This window comes from Microplitis demolitor, chromosome 6, assembly GCF_026212275.2.
Source record: "Microplitis demolitor isolate Queensland-Clemson2020A chromosome 6, iyMicDemo2.1a, whole genome shotgun sequence".
NCBI lineage: Eukaryota > Metazoa > Arthropoda > Insecta > Hymenoptera > Braconidae > Microplitis > Microplitis demolitor.
In genome coordinates, this window is record NC_068550.1 from 2,770,522 (window position 1) to 2,790,742 (window position 20,221).

General features: G+C 29.8%; 3 protein-coding genes across 5 annotated transcripts; 1 reads left to right on the forward strand and 2 right to left on the reverse strand.

Moving 5' to 3' along the window:
- Positions 1–22: 22 nt before the first annotated feature.
- Positions 23–7,195, reverse strand: LOC103577320 (calcium-binding mitochondrial carrier protein SCaMC-2-A). 2 transcript variants are annotated; one of them, XM_014442613.2, is made up of 9 exons: positions 6,253–7,195; positions 6,034–6,160; positions 5,795–5,885; positions 5,622–5,733; positions 2,496–2,654; positions 2,173–2,430; positions 1,922–2,089; positions 1,593–1,847; positions 23–1,510 (listed from the first exon to the last, which is right to left on the reverse strand). In XM_014442613.2, exons 1-9 carry the CDS (start codon positions 6,442–6,444, stop codon positions 1,436–1,438), a joined length of 1,437 nt encoding a protein of 478 aa, XP_014298099.1. In that variant the 5' UTR covers positions 6,445–7,195; the 3' UTR covers positions 23–1,435. The 2 variants fall into 2 exon arrangements, with proteins under 2 accessions (XP_014298099.1, XP_008556133.1); XM_008557911.3 differs by lacking the exons at positions 5,622–5,733; positions 5,795–5,885; positions 6,034–6,160; positions 6,253–7,195 and adding an exon at positions 4,227–4,544.
- Positions 7,196–10,418: 3,223 nt separating this feature from the next.
- Positions 10,419–14,245, reverse strand: LOC103577321 (roquin-1). 2 transcript variants are annotated; one of them, XM_008557912.1, is made up of 8 exons: positions 14,059–14,245; positions 13,520–13,682; positions 13,226–13,430; positions 11,284–13,146; positions 11,061–11,208; positions 10,922–10,991; positions 10,649–10,840; positions 10,419–10,570 (listed from the first exon to the last, which is right to left on the reverse strand). In XM_008557912.1, the coding sequence occupies exons 2-8, from the start codon at positions 13,679–13,681 to the stop codon at positions 10,448–10,450; spliced, it is 2,763 nt and encodes a 920-aa protein (XP_008556134.1). In that variant the 5' UTR covers position 13,682; positions 14,059–14,245; the 3' UTR covers positions 10,419–10,447. The 2 variants fall into 2 exon arrangements, with proteins under 2 accessions (XP_008556134.1, XP_053595715.1); XM_053739740.1 differs by having other exon boundaries at positions 10,419–10,573.
- A 978-nt stretch (positions 14,246–15,223) lies between these two features.
- On the forward strand, positions 15,224–20,124 carry LOC103577322 (putative mediator of RNA polymerase II transcription subunit 26). Its single transcript, XM_008557913.3, has 6 exons — positions 15,224–15,968; positions 16,044–16,601; positions 16,671–18,547; positions 18,627–19,352; positions 19,427–19,629; positions 19,702–20,124. The coding sequence occupies exons 1-6, from the start codon at positions 15,617–15,619 to the stop codon at positions 19,847–19,849; spliced, it is 3,864 nt and encodes a 1,287-aa protein (XP_008556135.1). The 5' UTR covers positions 15,224–15,616; the 3' UTR covers positions 19,850–20,124.
- Positions 20,125–20,221: the final 97 nt, after the last annotated feature.

Below are 20,221 nucleotides of genomic sequence, written 5' to 3' on the forward strand. Positions count from 1 at the left end.
TCCTGGATTATTTTTAAATTCAAACATCACACAGCTCAATAAATAAATTAAATTTTTAAATGAAGAAAAAAAAAGCTTATGTACACCAGCATAAATAACAAACTAAATAGAGATTTAATTTATTTATTTTTTAAGCTAATGCTTGACAGTCATGACTTTAAATCAGTCCTGTTGATTTATCGGTAAATATGTTATTTCATAAATATTATATTTTTGATAATGTATTTAGGATTCGAAAAATTCAATTAGTTTTTATAATTTTTAAATATAATTAACTATAGTTCAATAGAAAAGCAGTCTGTGGCTAATTATTGTTTATTAATTTACTCTCATTAGTCTGGCAATCAACAATCGTGTAAACTTTTGGAATGATATTAAATTCAAATATTAATTTTTTTTTTTACCTGATAATAAATAATTGAATTATATGATGCAAGAAACATTGTAATAACATTTTTATCATTTGCTAGTTTGTCCCCAGTCTAGATTAATTTGAACGACAGCCAAAATTAATCTGACAATCAAACATTCATGTATGTTTGATCTTCACCTTTTTTGTTATTCTTTGCTTTTAAAATAACAATTTACAATACCTCCTCACAATCATATCTATCACAGTATCAGTGTATAATTTTTTATTATTTATTTGATTAATTAATTTATTAATTAATAAGTAATCCTAGTTTTTATTTCTCGTTGTATTTTAAATAAAATCAACGAATTTCTTCAGAGGCCCACAACGAGATTTATTTTATTACTATTATTATTATTATTATATAAATATTAAATATTATAATTATATCAAGTTAATAATTATTTGGTGAAGAGAATATTCACAATAAATATTTGTTAAAATTGAGTAGTAAATGTTTGTAAGAATTACTTTCATTCTATTACTGATATCGAAGTAACAGCTCTGCTGAAGCTTGATAATTAGTATTTATTATTATAATTGTTTTAAAATTATTAATTAATTAATTTATTTATTTACTATAATCAATAAACCTTTATCACGATTATTATTAATGTAGACTAAGCGATTCTTTGATTTAAAATACTCGATAATATCAATTAGGAAAAAAAATTGATTATTTTAAATTTATCTAGAGTTATTATAAACTTAAAATAATTTAAAATTCCACAAAGTCATGAGACAATAAATAATTAAGTAAACTGATTAATTATTTACAATGATGTACAATCATTGGGATAAAAAAATGATGATAATAATAATAATAATAATAAATAAATAATATTGAGGCTGAGCAATCACGCCCATTTATAAATTAGCACCTACTTTTCTCTTATTGTTTTTGACTGTTATTTTTTTTTAATAAATTTGTTGTTTTATTACTAATATCAAAAAATTTCATACAATATTAAAATGATAAATAATAAATTAATAAAATTGTCAATTCCTAGTTAAATATAATCATCACGTCATATTGACACCTAATGCTTGTCGAAAATGTTCATAAACCACGTAGCTTATTGATACCGCTGGCGCTACCTATTCATTTAAATAAAATGTAAATAAATATTTAACTATATTAAATAAAATATAAATTTTATTTATTTTAAATTGAATTTACCTTGAGAAAATTAGGCGTCAACCCGCGGTAGAGACCTCGAACACCCTCGCGTTGTATAATATCTTTAAACATACTGACCATCGTATTAGGTGACTTTCCGGGACATAATTCAGCTTGTAATCTAGTTCTGACTAGTGCAAGCGGGTATGAACACACTTGTCCAGCAGTGCTTGAAATAGTACCGCATAGAAGTAAAACCCAAAATGCTGGCTGTTCATTATTATTGTGTGATCTCAAATATCTGTTTTTTAATGTCTAGAAAAATATTTTATTCAAAATTACTAATAACTCAAATTTCGAATAATAAATAAATAAATAAATAAAATTACTTCATAAACAGCCAAGTCTATTCCGGCATATGGAAGAATTCCAATTAAATTAGGAATGTAGCCTCTGTAAAAACTTTTCAAACCTCCTTGACTATGAATTTTTTTAGCTGCGTCAATCACACTGGAAAATTCACCCGTCTTACGAAGCGCTAATCTAGTCTTTAGTACCTTCAAAAAATATAACAACGTTTATCAAATATATAAAAAAAAATATAAGTAATGAAGTAAATAAATAAATAAAAATAAATTACTTCAAGAGGATAAATTGCTGACTGACTAATTCCACCTGCCATGGACCCAGCAACGAATCTCTCATTAATACCTAGCTCTCTCGTATCATTTCCTTTGATAGCTCTTTTGACTTGTTCATAGGCCATAAACTTTAGAGCTGTTTCAGGACCAATCTTAAGTACATTAATACCATTACCACGCCATAGACTCAGTATTCCACCTTCTTTCAACATGTATCTAAAGCAATTCGTCATACTGCAATGTGTTGTCCCGTGAACCTGAAAATAACATTTAATAAATCACTTTATCTTCGAGATGATTATTATTTAAATAAATAAATTACCTGAAGATAAACTTTTATTCGGTCTAAAGGCGCAGTGCAGGTGCGCGAAACAGCTCCAGCAATTCCACCAGCAAGTAAATGCCTCCACCACATTCCTGTTATCATTTCATTGCTTGTAAAATCATCAGGTACTCCGATATCTTCACCGATGTCCATGTACTGTAGATAGAAAAAAAAATATTCAAATTAACGAACAATCATTTCGGATAATTTTACAAGCAACAAAAAATTTAAACTTCATATAAATTTTCTTGCTAACAATTATCAGCATATATTTAGATGTTTATATATTTATAAATTAACATGTTAAGGAATTGTTTAAACATGTTGTATAAATGTTGATCATTAGCTCGTGATAAGTGACAGTTATTTTATTCCACGCGTTTGAACCTCAAGGACATTTGGCCTTCGATTAAAATTAGTTTTTAAATTTTTACACATTACTTATTATAATCAATTTTAAAGTAATTCATCGCCTCAATAATAAAAAAAATAGAATTAATAAATCATTAACATATATATGTTGTTGCAATCAAGTAATGAGGGGAATATTATCACTAAATACTTAACTTAACGTATATTTCAAGCAGAAAATCACTGTCCATATTGTCTAAATTATCCATTGTTGTGAAATAATTTTAATAAAGTATTAATTTAAATTAAATAATAATAAATATGTCATCAAGTGTAATTTAAAATTTTGAACTATCGATTTTAATTTAAGTAATGATTGAAATGGTTCTGATGATCAGTTGCAAGAAGACTTGAGCATCAGGCATCTGGCCAGAGATTCCGTAACTTGATTCACTGCCCAATGTCACGTGTAAACTTATTTATTACATATGTCTACATATCTATGTACCCGGTATACATAGAAGAAAATAAAATAAAATACGACCGGCATTTTTATTTCCATTATTAGCCGGCTAGACTCCGAGTAATTTTGAGTCTTAGTTTAAATATTGGCTCAGTACAGTATCCGTTCATAAAATTTCATTACAATCGATTACTCTAACAACCGTCTATAAAGTTCCATATACATTTTAAATTGTGATACTTTCTACTCATGAACTCAATTTTTTAAAATGATCAAGGAATTCCTGGTGACGAAATACAGATACGTAATAAACTTTTTTTGTATTTTATTACATTCATATAAAATAAATATATGCAAGTAAGTTGTGTAAAAAATTTTTGGCAATATTTATCAGGAAATTCAAACAAAGATACACGTGCCGGCATTTATTATTTATAAATAGAGTAGACATTAAATATTTATAATCTCAAGTTAATTATTAGAAGAATGTAATTAATTTATAAATTTAATGATAGTATTTTATTCAATGCAACTCGTAATACATAACTTGTGATTAATTTACATACAGCTGATTGACAAACGGAATTTTGTAATTAAAATTTTTAAAAACCAGATGAAAGTAACGCACGCGCTGTCGATTATTAAAAGTAACATTCAAAGTAAACTGTAATCAATTAAAATAAAAAAACATGTGGAAAAAAAATTGATCGACTGCGAGATATAATCAGCCTTGTAATATATAGCGATCAGGAAGTTCAAGAATCAAAATGACTCATTGTCTACATGCCGGTATCTCATTCACGAGGATATTATATTTTATCTCACATTAATTTTTAATGACTAAAGTCTAACATTGCATTTAAACTGCATTATAGAGATGATATAAAATAATATAATATAAATATTTGTCATACCCTCTGTAAAATGTGATGGTAAACGTCTAAAAAATCCTCACAAACTTCACAACCAAGTCCATTAATACTGCCTTGTTCCAACATTTTTAAAAATAATTTAACACTAATTTTATAATTTATAAATAAATAATGATACTCTAAAAAAATCACAGACTCAAAAGTATTCAAACGATGCAGAAGAAGAAAGTGTGACCTTCTTTCCTTTCCAGACACAAGTGAGAGCTTGAAAACTCATTCCAAGACTAAGTAAGACAAACTCCATCGGCTTGTTGGAGTTGACGACTGAATGTTACAAGTCCGGCTCAAGCCAGTTAAGTATAATGTTTAAAGATTAACGTCTGATCAAACCATATCCCCTCTACTATTTCCATACGTCATGTGTGATAGAGCCAGACGAGTTTGCTTCTAAGTGGAATTAATCAGACGGAATATCCCAGAAATTTTTTATCATTTTTTTTACCAGCTCTCCCATGTCAAATTTATTAATTATTATTTAAATTATTTAATAAATTTAAAAGTTTGTGTCCAGGAGTTTGCTAATAAAATTTCATCATTTTAGATCGATCTGGAATCCCCAGGAATTAAAAATTACTGATTAGATAACAATGACGTTCGCGATAAAACATAACAGTAGTTAGTAATAATTTTGAAATGCGATAGGAAAATTTTTTGTTACTATTATAGACTATTGACGTTGTATGTTTTGATATAAATCTTTGCGTCACAGTAATAAAAATGTGTCCACTTGTTGAAGAAATAAAAAATAACACGAATAAATTGATGTTGTTGTTGTTATTGTGGTTCCCAAGAAGCGTGACGAAAAATAAGGCAACAAATTGATGAAATATAGTTGTTTTTACAATCAAGTTGATATTTTTAATAAGTTCAATAAACATTACTGAAAACTTAACATGTTAGTAGACTTTTAAAATTGAAATGTTCGAGTTATTGGAGTTAAATAATAAAATGCATGTGCATTAAATTTAATGACATACATCAAGAGCAACAGCTGAGAATGGTCGGGATTTATGATAAAAGGAAGAGTTGAGCAGTTAAAACGTCATACGTGTGTACAATAAGTAAACAGTACGACCTTTTTATAGGAATGAGGTATGACATGATGACAGAAGTCGGGCCCCCTCTAATATCAGCGAATCACGTACCATTGTTTCATATTTACGAACGTATCATTGGATATTATTTTATCTGTACAGTTGTGGCATCAACGGTACTGACAGCAGTACACGCTTGATTTCTTCCTTTATAACAATAATGACAGTATATATGTATGTATATTTTTTTTAATCGATTAGGCGGAGTTTTAAAATGCCAGTAACCATTACGTTAAATGTCATTGGACACTTTTATTTAATTTGTAAAACAAGTGTCACTTACTGTGGAATGTCGCCAGTATCTGATGATGTCACGTATGTCGTCACTGGGTGCATACATAAGGAAGTCCCGCCATTCGTTGAAGTTGATACTTAAAGTACCGTCCTGATCCATTCTATAATTAAAAAATTTCATTTTGTAATATATATACATATATATCTAGATAATTATTTTACCTTTGGAGCAATTTTGTTGCCTCTGCTCGATCCATTTTAATACCAAGATCTTTATTAAATGAGCTAATGAGTTCTTCCAGATCAATTTTACCTTCAAAAAAATAAATAATTATCAATTTTTAAATTAAAGTAAACATTTTCCTTAAAGCTCCCACTAATTTAATTAATTGTTTGAACTGGCAATCAATAAAATGTCTTTAATAAATACATAACATTTAGTAATTAAATAAAACTCTTACCATCTTTATTTTTATCAAGGTGAGTAAATTGCAATCGTAATTTTTTCTCATGTTCAATAACGTAATGTATAAATTCAGCTAAACTAATATCTCCACTTTTAGTGCGATCTGACTGAGCTAAAAATTGCTGTAATAAAAAAAAAATTACAAAACAATATTTACTGAACGATAAATATAGTTACAAAATAACTGATTAATATTATAAGTAAAGACAATCACCTCGGCATAACGTTTATGGACACCGACTTTGTGTAAAGCCTTGGACAAGTCATGCACGTCGATCCTGCCATTCCCATCATGATCTAACGCCTTAAATATCTTAGAAAGTCTCACTTCGTCCTGTTCAGGTAACTGGTGCAAATAATGACCAGGTATGACACGATGTGTGTCATTACCTCGTGTTCCCGGCATTATTGATAATTATTAATTAAACATCAACACTTTAATAATTATTATTAATTACAAAATAAATAATTTCATTTATCTACAGTATTCTAGGTTTTTTTCACACTTGTCAGAGTCTTACTTAGTATTAAAGCCTCATATGAGCTGATATTATTATTATTTAATATTACGTCTATATATATGTATGTATATAACAGATTACACTTAAGGAGTATCTTATATTGTTTCGATAGTTATTTTAAATGCAATTGTTTAAAATATGAATATGAATCACTTTGTAATGATGGTCTGAATCCGAATATTATTTGAATTTTATAACCCCGTGTACTTGTATGAGTATTTAAATGGGTTTAAATAGAAACTACTTGGCTGTAGTGAGTAGTCAAGTTATTGGTGAATTGAAAAATTCTTATGAAAGCTACTTGACTAACGTAATTACTCCATAACCCGTTGCACCAATGGACAGTTAAATTATATTGTATACTCAATACTGTATGTACACGCTTAGCTATAATTTTACTTGACGCAGAAATTTACAAGACATATGAGTGATATATGAAACACGTATTGCACATGTGCATGTTACCGGCTTCAAAGTTCGCTATTATCCCTGTCATACTTTTTTTTTTTTCATTATTTTTTGTATATGTATATATATATATATATTTAATAAACTAATGCAAGGACTGCTCGAATCGCTTACTTGGTCACACACACGGCACACGCGTCTATAAAAGTCTTGCTGTTGCAATTTTTGTTCATTTTTTTTTTTTCACATTTTTTACGTGTAATGAAATATTTTTGTCCGGTAACGTAACGCCACCTTTGGATGAGTTGATACTTTTCTACTTTATCGACTCTTCTTAAGTTAAGATAAATTTAAATGTATATAGTTTTATTAAAACTTATTTTTTGACTTCAAAATAAAATATTGTTTATAAATTTAATTTTTCAGGATTTTGTGATTAGAAAAAATTTGGCGGCTATTTTTTAAATTCGTAAATGAGATGAGTGTGAATGTAGCAGACAGACAAATTTAAAATTATAAATAAGTGGAGTAAATAATTGAAACAATAATATTTATATCATTTATTAGGTCTGTTCGAATTCTCCGCTCGGCGCACTGGGGCGCTTGCAATATAACCGAGAAAATTTAAATTCATAATTAAATTTAATTAGTAGAAAAAAAGTGAATTACCAATTAAAAAAAAAAGTATTAATTATCAATGTATTGATTAAAGTCGAATTTAAGTGAAACAAATCTTAGTATTTCAAATCGATCATTAATTAATAGAAATTAATGTTAATTTCGTGTGCGAAAAAAGCGTCAAAGTATCTTGGAGTGGCGGGTCCGAACACACCAGTAGAAATAAAGCAACAAAAAATATATAATTAATGAATTATTTTAAATATATATATATACATATGTATTTAAATAAGGGTGAACGTAGCTACCAATTTGAAATTTAAATTTTTAAATAAAATTTCAGTAGAGAACGAAATTAAAAAATTCGTATTTAAAATTCAGTTCGCGCGGTATTTTGAACGTCTGCTACATTAACATTGATAATTCTTAACATATTTATTATAGTTGTAAAAGGTGGATATTAGAAATGAATAATAAATATATATATGTATTTATTTATAAAGATGACAATAATTCTTGGAATTAAAAAAAAATTTCTTCAACTGCATTCAAATATTTCTTCTTATAAATTGAATTACTTTACAAATAATGTAGTAAGTAATAATTGTATATTTTTATCATTAATATAAAATTATATATTTTTTTCATGATGAAAAATAACGATGAAATCATTCACGCTCCAATTTCTAACGGCATTGTCTGAAAACACATGAAAAAAAATATTTCTTCAGAACAATAAAAAATATTACTGTTAACTAATATAATTCACGAATAAAATACTAACCAACACTAGTTTTGTATATATATATATAAATTTATATTTTACATTCATAAAGTGAATATCTAAAAAAACTAAGAATAAAAATTATTTATAATTATCGATTACATATATTTAAATTAAATTATTATTTATTGATAATACAAATATATTACACTTTCATTAGAAAGTATATTTTATTTTAAAAATACATAAATTCATCATTTATTGACATTGTAAAACAGTGTGCAATTTCACCATGGAAATATATTTTCAACGTTGGCCCATCATATCGTCATTCTAACGAATCATTCCACACTCTACATACTCATAATTTATGATAATGTATTTAAGAAATATAATCAATAATTTAAAAAACAAACAACTTAAATAAAATTTAAAATAGTAAAATAAAAATAAACAAATTAAATAAGTACTTATTAACCCGAGTTTTTAATAATTAAAATAATTACAGTGAGAATTTATATAAAAAGAGTAGGCACATTCGTTGAAACAATTTTCTTTTATAATTGGCATTATTTCTATTTATACAAATTTCGTAGTAAATTTAATTATTTAATATCATTTTTAAAACTTGTAGTAGACGTAAAACCGCAGTAATCATTTTTTTAACGACTCATATAAATAGTGATACAATTTCCAGTACTGTTAAGTATGAGTTCAATATATATTTTTAATTTTTCCTAATTGTGGATTCAAACTAATTTGTAATAACTGTTGTATAATAAAAAATAAAATAAATACCATCAATATGGGTATATGTGAAGTCCTTATATAACTAGAGACATGTTTGACATGCAATTAATACGAAGCTACGGCAAATTTTTTACCTTTGCACTTGTAACTTCTTTCATACACAGCCCGTAATCTTTTTTTTATCCCTTTACTTTGTATTGCTAATTACAATTACATCATATATATTTCAAATATTTAATAATTAGTCAGCCAATTTTCATACATCAATTTTATAATAAATTTATTAATGAATATCTAATTACAATACTCTAAAACAGACTTGTACTCCAATTTCATAAAAAAAACGTCAACGAACAATAGATCAATAAAATAATAATGATAATTAAATAAAGTAAAAACAATAACATTAATTAATGGATCGGGAAACGTTATAACAAAAGTTTTCTTACTAAGGCCATGTACAATTTCCACTAAAACTGGAACAATCATATCGTAGATACAAGCGACTTCGTATCATTTTTTAAAAATAATAATAAAACGAAGTAGTATTGCAAAACTAGTAATGATTTAAATAAATATCGTTATTAAATCGTAAATATATAATAATTAATAGTAATAATAATAATAATAATTATCAATCAATATATTATTTAATTTATTCAACGTGAAAATAAACAAAGAAAACAATAAAATCTTAAAAAAAAATTTTAAGACGATAGTCAACATTAAAACTGTGAGGTACTGACCAAATTAAATAGTAACAATTTTTTTTTGGCCATAAACAAGTACAGTTTTACCTTTATATATTTATATTTATATGTATATATATTTAATAATAAAGATAGCAATTAATATAATAAAAACATTTGTCTCAAGTTCTATAATGACATGATATATGTTTTGTTCAAATATGCAAATATATAAATATACAAATAATTAATCTACTAGTCGTAATGTTTATGAAACACTAGTCGATATTTTTAGTATTTTTTCTGTTAAATTTTAACAAAAATTTTTTATACGTTCAATCGATTTTAAAACATATTTCAATTAATTATATATATTATTATATATATGTGCATTTTGCACGTCTATACAACTACAAGCTTTTTCACCCTGTCACATATTAATGAAGCTTACAGTCGTTTAAAAAAAGCTGTAATTAATATCACATTGTTTGTTACCATTTTTTTAAAATTTTTTTTTTTAAACTGGTATCTAATAAGTACTTTTAAATAATTCACGGGGTTAAAAGCAATAAAGTCTGCTGATAAATCTTTTTTAACTCACCTGTCTGAGTAAGAGTTGGATTAAAATTATTGTTTATTATTTTCTTCGAAGCTTTGATACGTTTTTTGGTTTTTTTTTTTTACTCAATTTAATGTAAGCTATAACTGTTTGACGTTATCCTCTTCATTAGACCAACGTTTCTCTTGTTCTTGTAGCTCGTAATCCCATCGCATTTCTAGCTCACGTATGTCATTAGCTATTTCTGCTTCGTAAGAGTCTTCCTGCTTATATTAAATTATTAAGATTTAAATAAATAAATAAATGAATACTTATTAGTAATCAATACAATAATAACTTACGTCTTTGACGGGATTTATAGATTGATTGATTGTTTGATCGGATACATAATCCACTGGTTGCACACCGGTTACATTGCAGTATGGATCCCAATTACGAACATCCTTTTCTTTTTCCCTAATGCCAGCTTCAATTATGTGAAGTTCTTGTGTCAGTCTTTCGCCCTCGTTAAATGCTGCTCCTTGAGTCGCTAACTGTAATATTATTATTATTAAATAATTATTGTTAATCAATATTGATTTAAGTAATTAAAAAAAATGTAATTTAATAAATACCTTCAAGTCATTTATTTTTTTCTCCAAATGCTTCAACTGCTGCTTAACTTTTTGAGACTCCAAAATAAGACTAAATAAAAATAATAATATTTAAATAAATAATTACACTTATCAATAAAAATATTAAAATATTAATTACTCTTTAGACACATTCTCTTGTCGTGTTAATTGAACATGAGGCGACGGTTCTGATAATTTATTACAAGGCTCCAAAGTAACGTAAGTCTCGTCTAAATTTGAATTTTGTATTGTCTGTAGTCCAGCATTTGTTCCCACAGTTCCGTAAGCTAAATTTAAAATCAATCAATAATTGAAGTAATTATAAATTTATTACTGTAATGGATGATTAATTAAATACTTACGTTGAGTGTAGTACCAGGGCCCAACAGAATTAGCAGTAGAAATTGGTCTTATATTTTGTATTGAAGGATTAATATTCTCACCGTACATGGGATTGTGTTGCGTACCATTAGCGGGCCTCAATATCGATTTGGATATCCTGGAGATCGGTCCGTATTTATTAGCAGCAGACGCGTCAAATGGAATGAATTCATCGTCAAATAATATTGAGTCAGACCGATGAAAATTATTTCCGTAATTTATTTGCTGAGGTGTCATTTGTGATACAGGCGCAGCGTTCGTCCATGTGGGATAAGTAGGCGGTAATGGATCTTGTGGATCATAGTTTATTTTTAATTGCTGTTGACTCGTGGGCTTGCCTATTATATTTTCTAACTGATTTATTATTTCCATTCTCCGTTGCAATAATAGCGCCAAAGTTTTAGCGACTGATTTTTGTTTTTTGTTATTGTTATTGTTATTATTCTGATGACCATTAAGACCTGAAGTAGGTACTTGTAATGTATCCCACATGTGTAGATTGGCATTAGAATAATCAATAGGTGGCTGTACAATGTAATGCGGGCATTGAAGATCAATATTTTTATCTGTTACTTGCTGACACTGTGAATTCGGTAGTACGTAATTACCCATATTGTTCATATAATTTTCGTTATTAATTAATGGATGTTGCAAACAATTTACCGAATTAACAGAACCTACGTTATAAAAATTTTCACAGTGACTGTCATTTATTTTAGTTTGATAATTCAAATCAGTGTGCAGTGTAAATGATTTTTGTTGAATTTGAGTTGGTGAAATTACGGCTGGTTTTTCGATTATTATTTTATGGTCTGGGCTACCTGATGAAGGTACACTGGAACGCATGCTAAGCTTACGATGCTTCGAGCGATATTTGTCTAGTTCTAAATCACTGTGAGCAAATGTACAATTAGTAGCACGTGGACACGAACCACGTAGAGCTAAATCACGGCACATACTGATTTTATATTTCAATTGTCCTGGACCAGTACTGTGAATATTCTCTTGAGATTTACGATTTCCGTGTTTCTGAATGTATTCAACGAGTGCCGTGACTACAGTCTTTACAGCTTCTAGAGCTGCGCGTGTTGTCGCCCAATTGGGATACTCGATTTCAGGATTAGGATCAATGCCAGCAAGTAGTTCCAGTTGCGGCCTTAAACTACTCAGCTGTCCGGGGTCTGGAGTACGTTGTAGAGCAATCATCAGCTCTTGGACACTTTGAGCAAACGATTGAGGAGTTTGTAGTTTGTCTATTATACTCTGCATGTGTGATTTGTGACCAGTGTCACCGTACAACAAAGCAGACCACTGGTCTGGAGCTATTCTTAAACCTGCTTCAGTCGCTATTTGAACAATCTGAGCATCGTGTTCACGTCTCAGCGCCTCGTAAGTCCTGAACTCTTCTTTCAACTGCATCAATGAAGAATCTCCTTCACGCTTAGATACTTTGAAACAGCTAGCACGGTACAGAAGCTGGACCACGTGTCCAATGCTTGTCTTGGAAGCCTGAGGGAAATGCGGCTCCAGTCGCTGGACCACAAACATTACCAGCACTTTACGCGACATTGCAGACCCATCTTCCAAAGCAAGTAGCACTAACTTGAGAACTTCTTCCTGCATCGCTGGACCAAGGAATTGACAACCACGAGCCCGAACAGCTGCCCACAAGTTGGCACTCAGCTGCTGTGAATTTTGATGCTGGAGAATTAATTCAGTGACGGAACGCTCGCCTAGACTTCGTGCCGCTCTCACAGCACGCGCTCGTCCTTCTGGTTCTACCAACTGACAACCGACCAACGTTACGAGTTTTCGTTGCATTGGTCGAGAGACGAGGCCCATGCCTATCAAACAAATTTATTATTAAATAAAATTAGCCTTAATATTAATCAATAGTAAAACATTATAATTAATTTTAATTACCTATACCATTTGCTGGTATTGCTTGACATGGTTTTAAATAGAGAGCTAACTCTTCGATACATTTTTTAGCAATCAAATAGTCGCCATGATTTTCAGGTTGTACTAACGTATGATGAACGTAGTTGTCATTTGGAGTCGTATTACCAACTAATTGTAATAACGCTTCATTTACTGGTAATATTTCTATTTCCGTATTAATATTATTCTAAAATAATTATTAATAGTTAATTAATATTAACGTTTTATCTCATTGTCTTGAATTAATTCAACTAAATAAATAAATAAATGACTTACTTGATCAAATGGACACTGCTTGCGATGTAAATTAGCGAGGCAAGTACGACAAATAGTGTGTCCACATCCTAGTGATATTGGTCCACGAGCTGTTGAATCAAAATCGTGACAGCAAACTGGACAAGTGAGAAATTCAGTCCACTGTGGTGCCTGTATTGGCATTCTATAAAAAATTTAATATTTATCAATTAATAAAGTCAATTATTAAATTAAATTGAATTGAAACCTTAAGTTTTACTATTTTACAATCATCATATTAATTTTTTTTTAGCCCTGATCAAAAAAACGTTCTTACGACGTAGAAAACTTCTAGAAGTTTTCCAACACGCACTACGTTTTAAAAAATATTCATAGCATGTTTACATTTAAAAATTGTAATAAAACAATTAGTTTAGATTTTTATTTATCGATTGTATATTTATATTGTTAAATTAATGACAATTGAATTGACGTACGACAATATTGGAATTGCATGTATTATAACGTCGTAATACACCACTATACATAATACAACATAGTAAAATATTTTATCAACAAACCTTGATATTACTTTTACAAAACATCACAATTATCAACGAAAATATTTATTGCGTAATTTACTATTATCACACACTTGTAATTTGAATTGTTAATTAATATTTTGCTTGTAAATGATATAAACTTTATTGTTTCTCTTAATATATTGATGAAACCACGATTCACGAAATACGATGTACGAATGTATGCATAGACGTATATGTAAAAGTATATATATCATATACATTTCATTAGATATAGAAATCGTGTGCGCGCAGTGACGAGAGCGCAGTCTGCTGGTAAATATTTAAACCATTTAACTTTAAATTATTAAGCGCACTTGCGGTAATTATTGTTTACTTACATTATTCTAGTGAAATAAAAATAAAAATATTTATCGTGAAGTTTTTGACATTTAATCTTTCATTATAATTAATTATATTTTTCTCTTGCAGTTATAATGGAAAATTTTTATAAAATAAAAAAAATAATTGTCTTTATTTTATAAAAATGTATTTTAATTTTTGAAAATTACATTCACTCATTCCCGAAAGTAATTTTTTTTCTATTTAATTAATAATTGTCGCAGTATAAATGCTGAAGATATTTTTGAAATTGAAAATTATAATGTTTTTAAGTTTGTAAATTTTTATTTGTTATGAGTCAGTAGACAATTTATAATTCTTAAATTAACAAATTTAAAATTCATTGAGATAAATTTATACCAAAGGTGTGTTAAATTAGCATTTAATTTAAGTCAAAATAATTAATTAATTGTGTAGATTTTTTAACTAAATACTTGTGTTATCATTTGACACGTGGTAGCTTGTAAAAAACAACATTTAAAAAATATAGATTTAACATACTTTTTAAATTAAATTTAATATGTTTTTTATTGATAAAAAACAAAAAAATTTTCTGGTGTCTGCTATTTTTATCCATTTTTTTCTGTCGCATTTGCGCCCTAGTATTTTTGTTTTCGTTTCTTATAAAAATTCATAAATTACGCGCGCAATTTTTAAATTATTTCCTAAAAATAACAACAAATACTCGCTGATAGTAATGAAGGAAATGATGATGATAGTTATCTACAAATCAAAATGGCGTTGTTGAATTCCTATCTACTGTATCGATGATATTAGGAATTTAATTCTTCATTTTATTCAGTTATCTATCATATATAACGCGAATACAAGATAGCAATGTATTTGCAGTTTAACACCCATATCACACGTGTGTTTTTTTTTCTTGCGCATCAAGGATATTGAATATTAAAAAAATAATAATTAAAAAGTAAATAACTATCTGATGTATAAATAATATAATCAAAAATCCATAGTTTTGATATTGAAATATATATAAAACAAGAGCTAAACTAGGGTAAAAAAAGACAACCCGGTTTGGCCGGGAATTGAAGCACGTAGACATTGTTGTCGTAGTGCTTAACGATGTACAAACAGTTTTGTGTATGGCGGCTTCTAGTTGATAAAAATATTTTCATTTATTAATATATTTACCTATAGATAATAAAAAAAAAATAACTAAATATTATTTTTTATTATTGATGAGTAATTGATAAGAATGGCTGATATTGAAATACCAGTGGATACTGCTGTAAATAATGCTGGTGAGAAGGTTGAAAGTGTCAGTACAACTGATGATCAAGATGTCCAGGAACAGAAGCCGGACTTATGTGTCACTGCAACAACAGAACCATCGTTACTGGAAGACGAAACTATGCCGTCTTATTTGAGTGTAACTACTAGTACAATATCTTCTGCTAAGCCGGATGACCTGAAGACAACTCAGGTTGCTGATGATTTACCAGCAGATAACGCAAGTAATGGAGATGATAAGAGTGTTTATGAAGTTTCATCTGATGACGAAAATGATCGACAGTATTATCGTAATAATCGTGAAGATGATAATGATGGTAAATTTATTTTATTATTATTTAATTTTATCTCTAATTATTTATTTATAACTATTATCATTATTTTTTTTTTAGACTTGCGTTTGAATGAAGCAAAAAGAGCGAGATATTATGAAGATAATAGAAGACGATACCACAGTGATTCAGAGGAAGATGATGATGAAGACGATGATGAGGAAGATGATGATGAGGAAGATGAAGATGATGAAGACGAGGAAGACGATGATGAGGAACTTGAAAAGTACAAGAGGTATGACAGGTCTGAAGATGAATATGAAGCGGATAAATTTGAAAGATCATCGGATGATTATGTAATTAGACCTAGCGCTGTATTGGATAAAAATAGTAAAAAACGTAGCGCGTCTATGGAGGAACTGAGTCCGAGGAAAAGAACTGAGAAAAATAATAAAAGACAGGCGCTGCCTTCGCATTTTGAAGAGTTGTCAGGACATCCTGAGATAAGTCTTATTTGTAATTCGCGTAGAAATTCGTTTGGTCGCAAGAATTATAATCATGTACCGAGTAAAGTTAAGCAGTACATCCAGGATGGTCAGGAGCGGAGAAGACTGTCTGCTCAGCGTAGATCTATTGAGAAAGTAAATGTTGACTGTAAGGGATCGGAGAATGATAAAGGTAATGTTTTTAGATTTTTTATTATGGTAAAGTATTAAATTTGGTTGTAATTTTTATGATTAATTGCAGATATTGATGAAGGTACGGATAATTTGCGATTGAATCCTCAGTGTAAACTTATAAAAAATTATGCCGAGTTTGCACTTAAAACTGCTATCGTTGAAGACCCTCTGAGTATCGTTGAAGTTGACGTAAAAAATATTGTAACAGAAAATGGGAATAATAATGCAGTAGATGTTAAAAATAATGGCCAGGATAAGGAAGAAGCAAAAATGGAGATTGAAGTTGAGGATGATGACGATGATGATGATGATCATATTGAAGAAAATTCGAAAAATGTTAATTCAAATAAACTGGTTGATAAAGTAAACGGAGTGATTGAACATTCCAGTGGTAATCAAGAAGAAGATGCGAAAATCTATCAAGAAGATGAAGAAGAAATAGATCAGCCGGAAAATTTGATTGAGAAAAACCCAGTAGCAATTTTAAGTGTTCAAACTTTGACAAAAGAAGAATTTGCTAGGAACGATTATGAAAATAATGAGAGCGAGATGATAAGTTTGAATGAGAACCATGTCGAGAAAGAAGAAAGTGAAATAACTATTAAGCCTGTCAATGTTTTGCCAATAATTTCTCAGGTTGTTGAAGAACAAGAAATTAACGAGGTGATGGATGAGGAATTGTCAGTTAAGCAGGAATATGAGAATACTGTGAGAGAATTGATGTACCAGCTTCAGCAAAAGAATACTGACTGCGCTAAAATGGGCCAGGAATATCAGAGAGTTGTGAGGGAGACCGCTGAGTTGACGAAAGAGGCTAGCAATTTAAGAAAGGCTTTGGAGTATCAGCAAGAGATTCAGCAGCAGCAACTACGATCTTTGCAGCAGCAGCAACAGCAAATGCAAGAGCAACAGCATCAAATTCAAGAGCAACAACTTAAAATACAAGAGCAACAGCTTAAAATCCAAGGACAACAGCAGCAGATACAGGAACAACAAGAGCAAATACAAGGACAACAACAGCAGATACAAGAACAGCGACAGCTACTGGATCAGCATAAAGCAAAAGAAGTTAAATCTGTAGCAATTCAAACTGAAGATCAACCAAAGAAAATGATACACTCAAGTACTAGAGTTAATTTAATCCCACCGAGTAACAGCGCATCCACTGCTACTGCAGGATCGACCATGAGTTCGATTGATCAGTGGACAGATAGCGAGTACAGTCCAGTAGTTTCCTTGAAGCCGCCTAATATCGATCACTTGCTCAACTCTGATGTTAGTATGATAAATTCTGAAACTGATACAAATCTCCAGAAGAAATCAACTAACACGACAACGGCAGCTACACCAGCAGCAGCAACACCACCAGCAACTTCACGTGCTATGCTCACAACAACGCGTATTATTCAAACACTGGCGCGTATGACTCCAGGAAAGCCGAATCCGAACGCCAGTGAGGATCAAGGTCAGTCGAAAGACCCAATCAGTCCGTTGATAACCAAGGATAACAATAGTAGAAAGCGCAAAGCCTCGGAATCTTTTGGAACATCTGATAGCGGACCCCAACCATTTAAAATTCCCTTTATCACTATCAATGATGCACACAAGAAATTCAATTCGCATTCTGACACAGATGCTGCTGTCAAATCCTCTGGCGCATCTCATGAGTCTGCTGCTAAACAGAGTGGACTTAACTCTACTGGTCAGGAGAAAAGTAGCCAGCAGGTTAATGACGGGGAGGCTGAAGATGATGATGTCAAGTGTATCATTTGGCATGAGGATGAAGTCACTAAGCAGCGTAGCTGTCTCATTCAGGCCGCTGTTCCGCCAGAGGAATCGGCTAAGATGAAAGGAAAGCTGCGTCACTGCGGTCCTTACTTGCTTGGTAATGTTGAAGTTAGAATTTCTGAAGCTAATGGAACTCTTAATATTTATGGAAAAGAGGTATGATTTATTTTAGATGCCAATTGTCTATTATTGTCTAAGTGACTGTCGATTATTTAGTAAATTATTATTTTTTCAGGTAAGTCCTTTTTCAAGCGCTGAAGAACTTGACGAGGAGACAGAAGAAATTAATAGTTGCGAGCATGTCTGGCCGAAAATGTCTGATAAAAATGGTGTCAATTTCTTCTCTCCAATAAATAAAAAATCTAAGACACCATCATCAATGCGCACTGGTATTTCTAAATTAAGATCAATGCTCACTCGCACTCCGTCACCTGTTAATGACAATGAAGAGAGCCCGTGTTGTTCGAGCAATCAACGGGGAGTAAAGTACAAAAAACGTAGCCACGTTTCTTCATGCAATAATCACTCGAGTCATTCATTAGATAAAACATACTGCTGCCTTCATAAAGGCGAAGTAAATATTGGAGATTGTGGATTTAATAAAGACGATGACATGAGGGAAGATAATATGCACAGTTTGTTTGACATGACAAGGAAAATTATTGGCCGTGAATCTTCCCGCCCTTCGTCACCGCATGGTCATATCGACTCTCGTACTTTCATTAAGAATCCAAGAATTGATGATCCTTGCAGACACTCCTCACGTCGGTGCAGTTACAGCGAGACTGATGACACTTATCAACGCGACTGCAAGTCATGCTATCATTCATCTGTAGCTTGTCATAATCAAGACAATTCTTTCTATCAAGAATTTAAAAGCCCTCGTAATGTTAATCCATTCTGTACTAATTTTCCGAAGAGCGAAGTTTTCATTCCTCCTGGAAAAGTTGAAACTCCTGAGGTATTTCATTTTTTTTTATTTTATTCCACAAATGTGTTGTTTATTTAATTAATTAATTGTTTATTTTGTTGAAGGTTAAAAAACTTCGTGACAAGGGTAGAAAAGTTCGGACAATAATGGAATTTTTAAAGAGTTGTGGAAATTCACACACTACAAGTTTTGAATCTAGTTTTATTCCCGAAACTGTAACAACTGCCCAGTCAAATCCAAGCATGCGATTTAACTCAATACCTTCGTCTACTTCATGCCAGAAGCAAGCAAATTCATCTTGTCAAAAGTATAAATTTTTTTTTAGATAAATAGTAAATATTTTTAATTTCTTTAACGAGATTTCGTTTTATTTTATTAGATGCTGTCCATCGTGTGAAAAACGCATCGGAATAGCTTCAGAAATGGAGTCGGAGTTGGAAAAAATTCGCTCTGAAATCACGAAACTCTACTCGAAGTCCGATGCGATGCGTGAAATGCTTAATATTCTGCGTTCAGTTGAAAACTAAACTATCATTTTAAAAAAATAATAAGAGCTTAAATAAGTTTCTACGTACATATAATTAAGTCTACTTTCTGCTCATGATTTTAAACAAATATAAATATATATAATATAATATGAAAAAACAATAGACCACCGTAGACAGTCAAATCTGTTGGTTGCATTAAAGAAATGCAATTTTCTATATTATTTTCTTTTTTTTTTTTATAAATGGTTTCCAAGTTTAAGAATTTTCTTTATGTTATGTATAAAATGAATTTATCATAAATCTATAAAAATTTTTTTATCTTCAATACTTTTAGATAATAATATTTAAAATAAGACAACAAAAGTATGTGAAATTTATTATATTAAAAATTAATCTCAAAAATATTTTTAT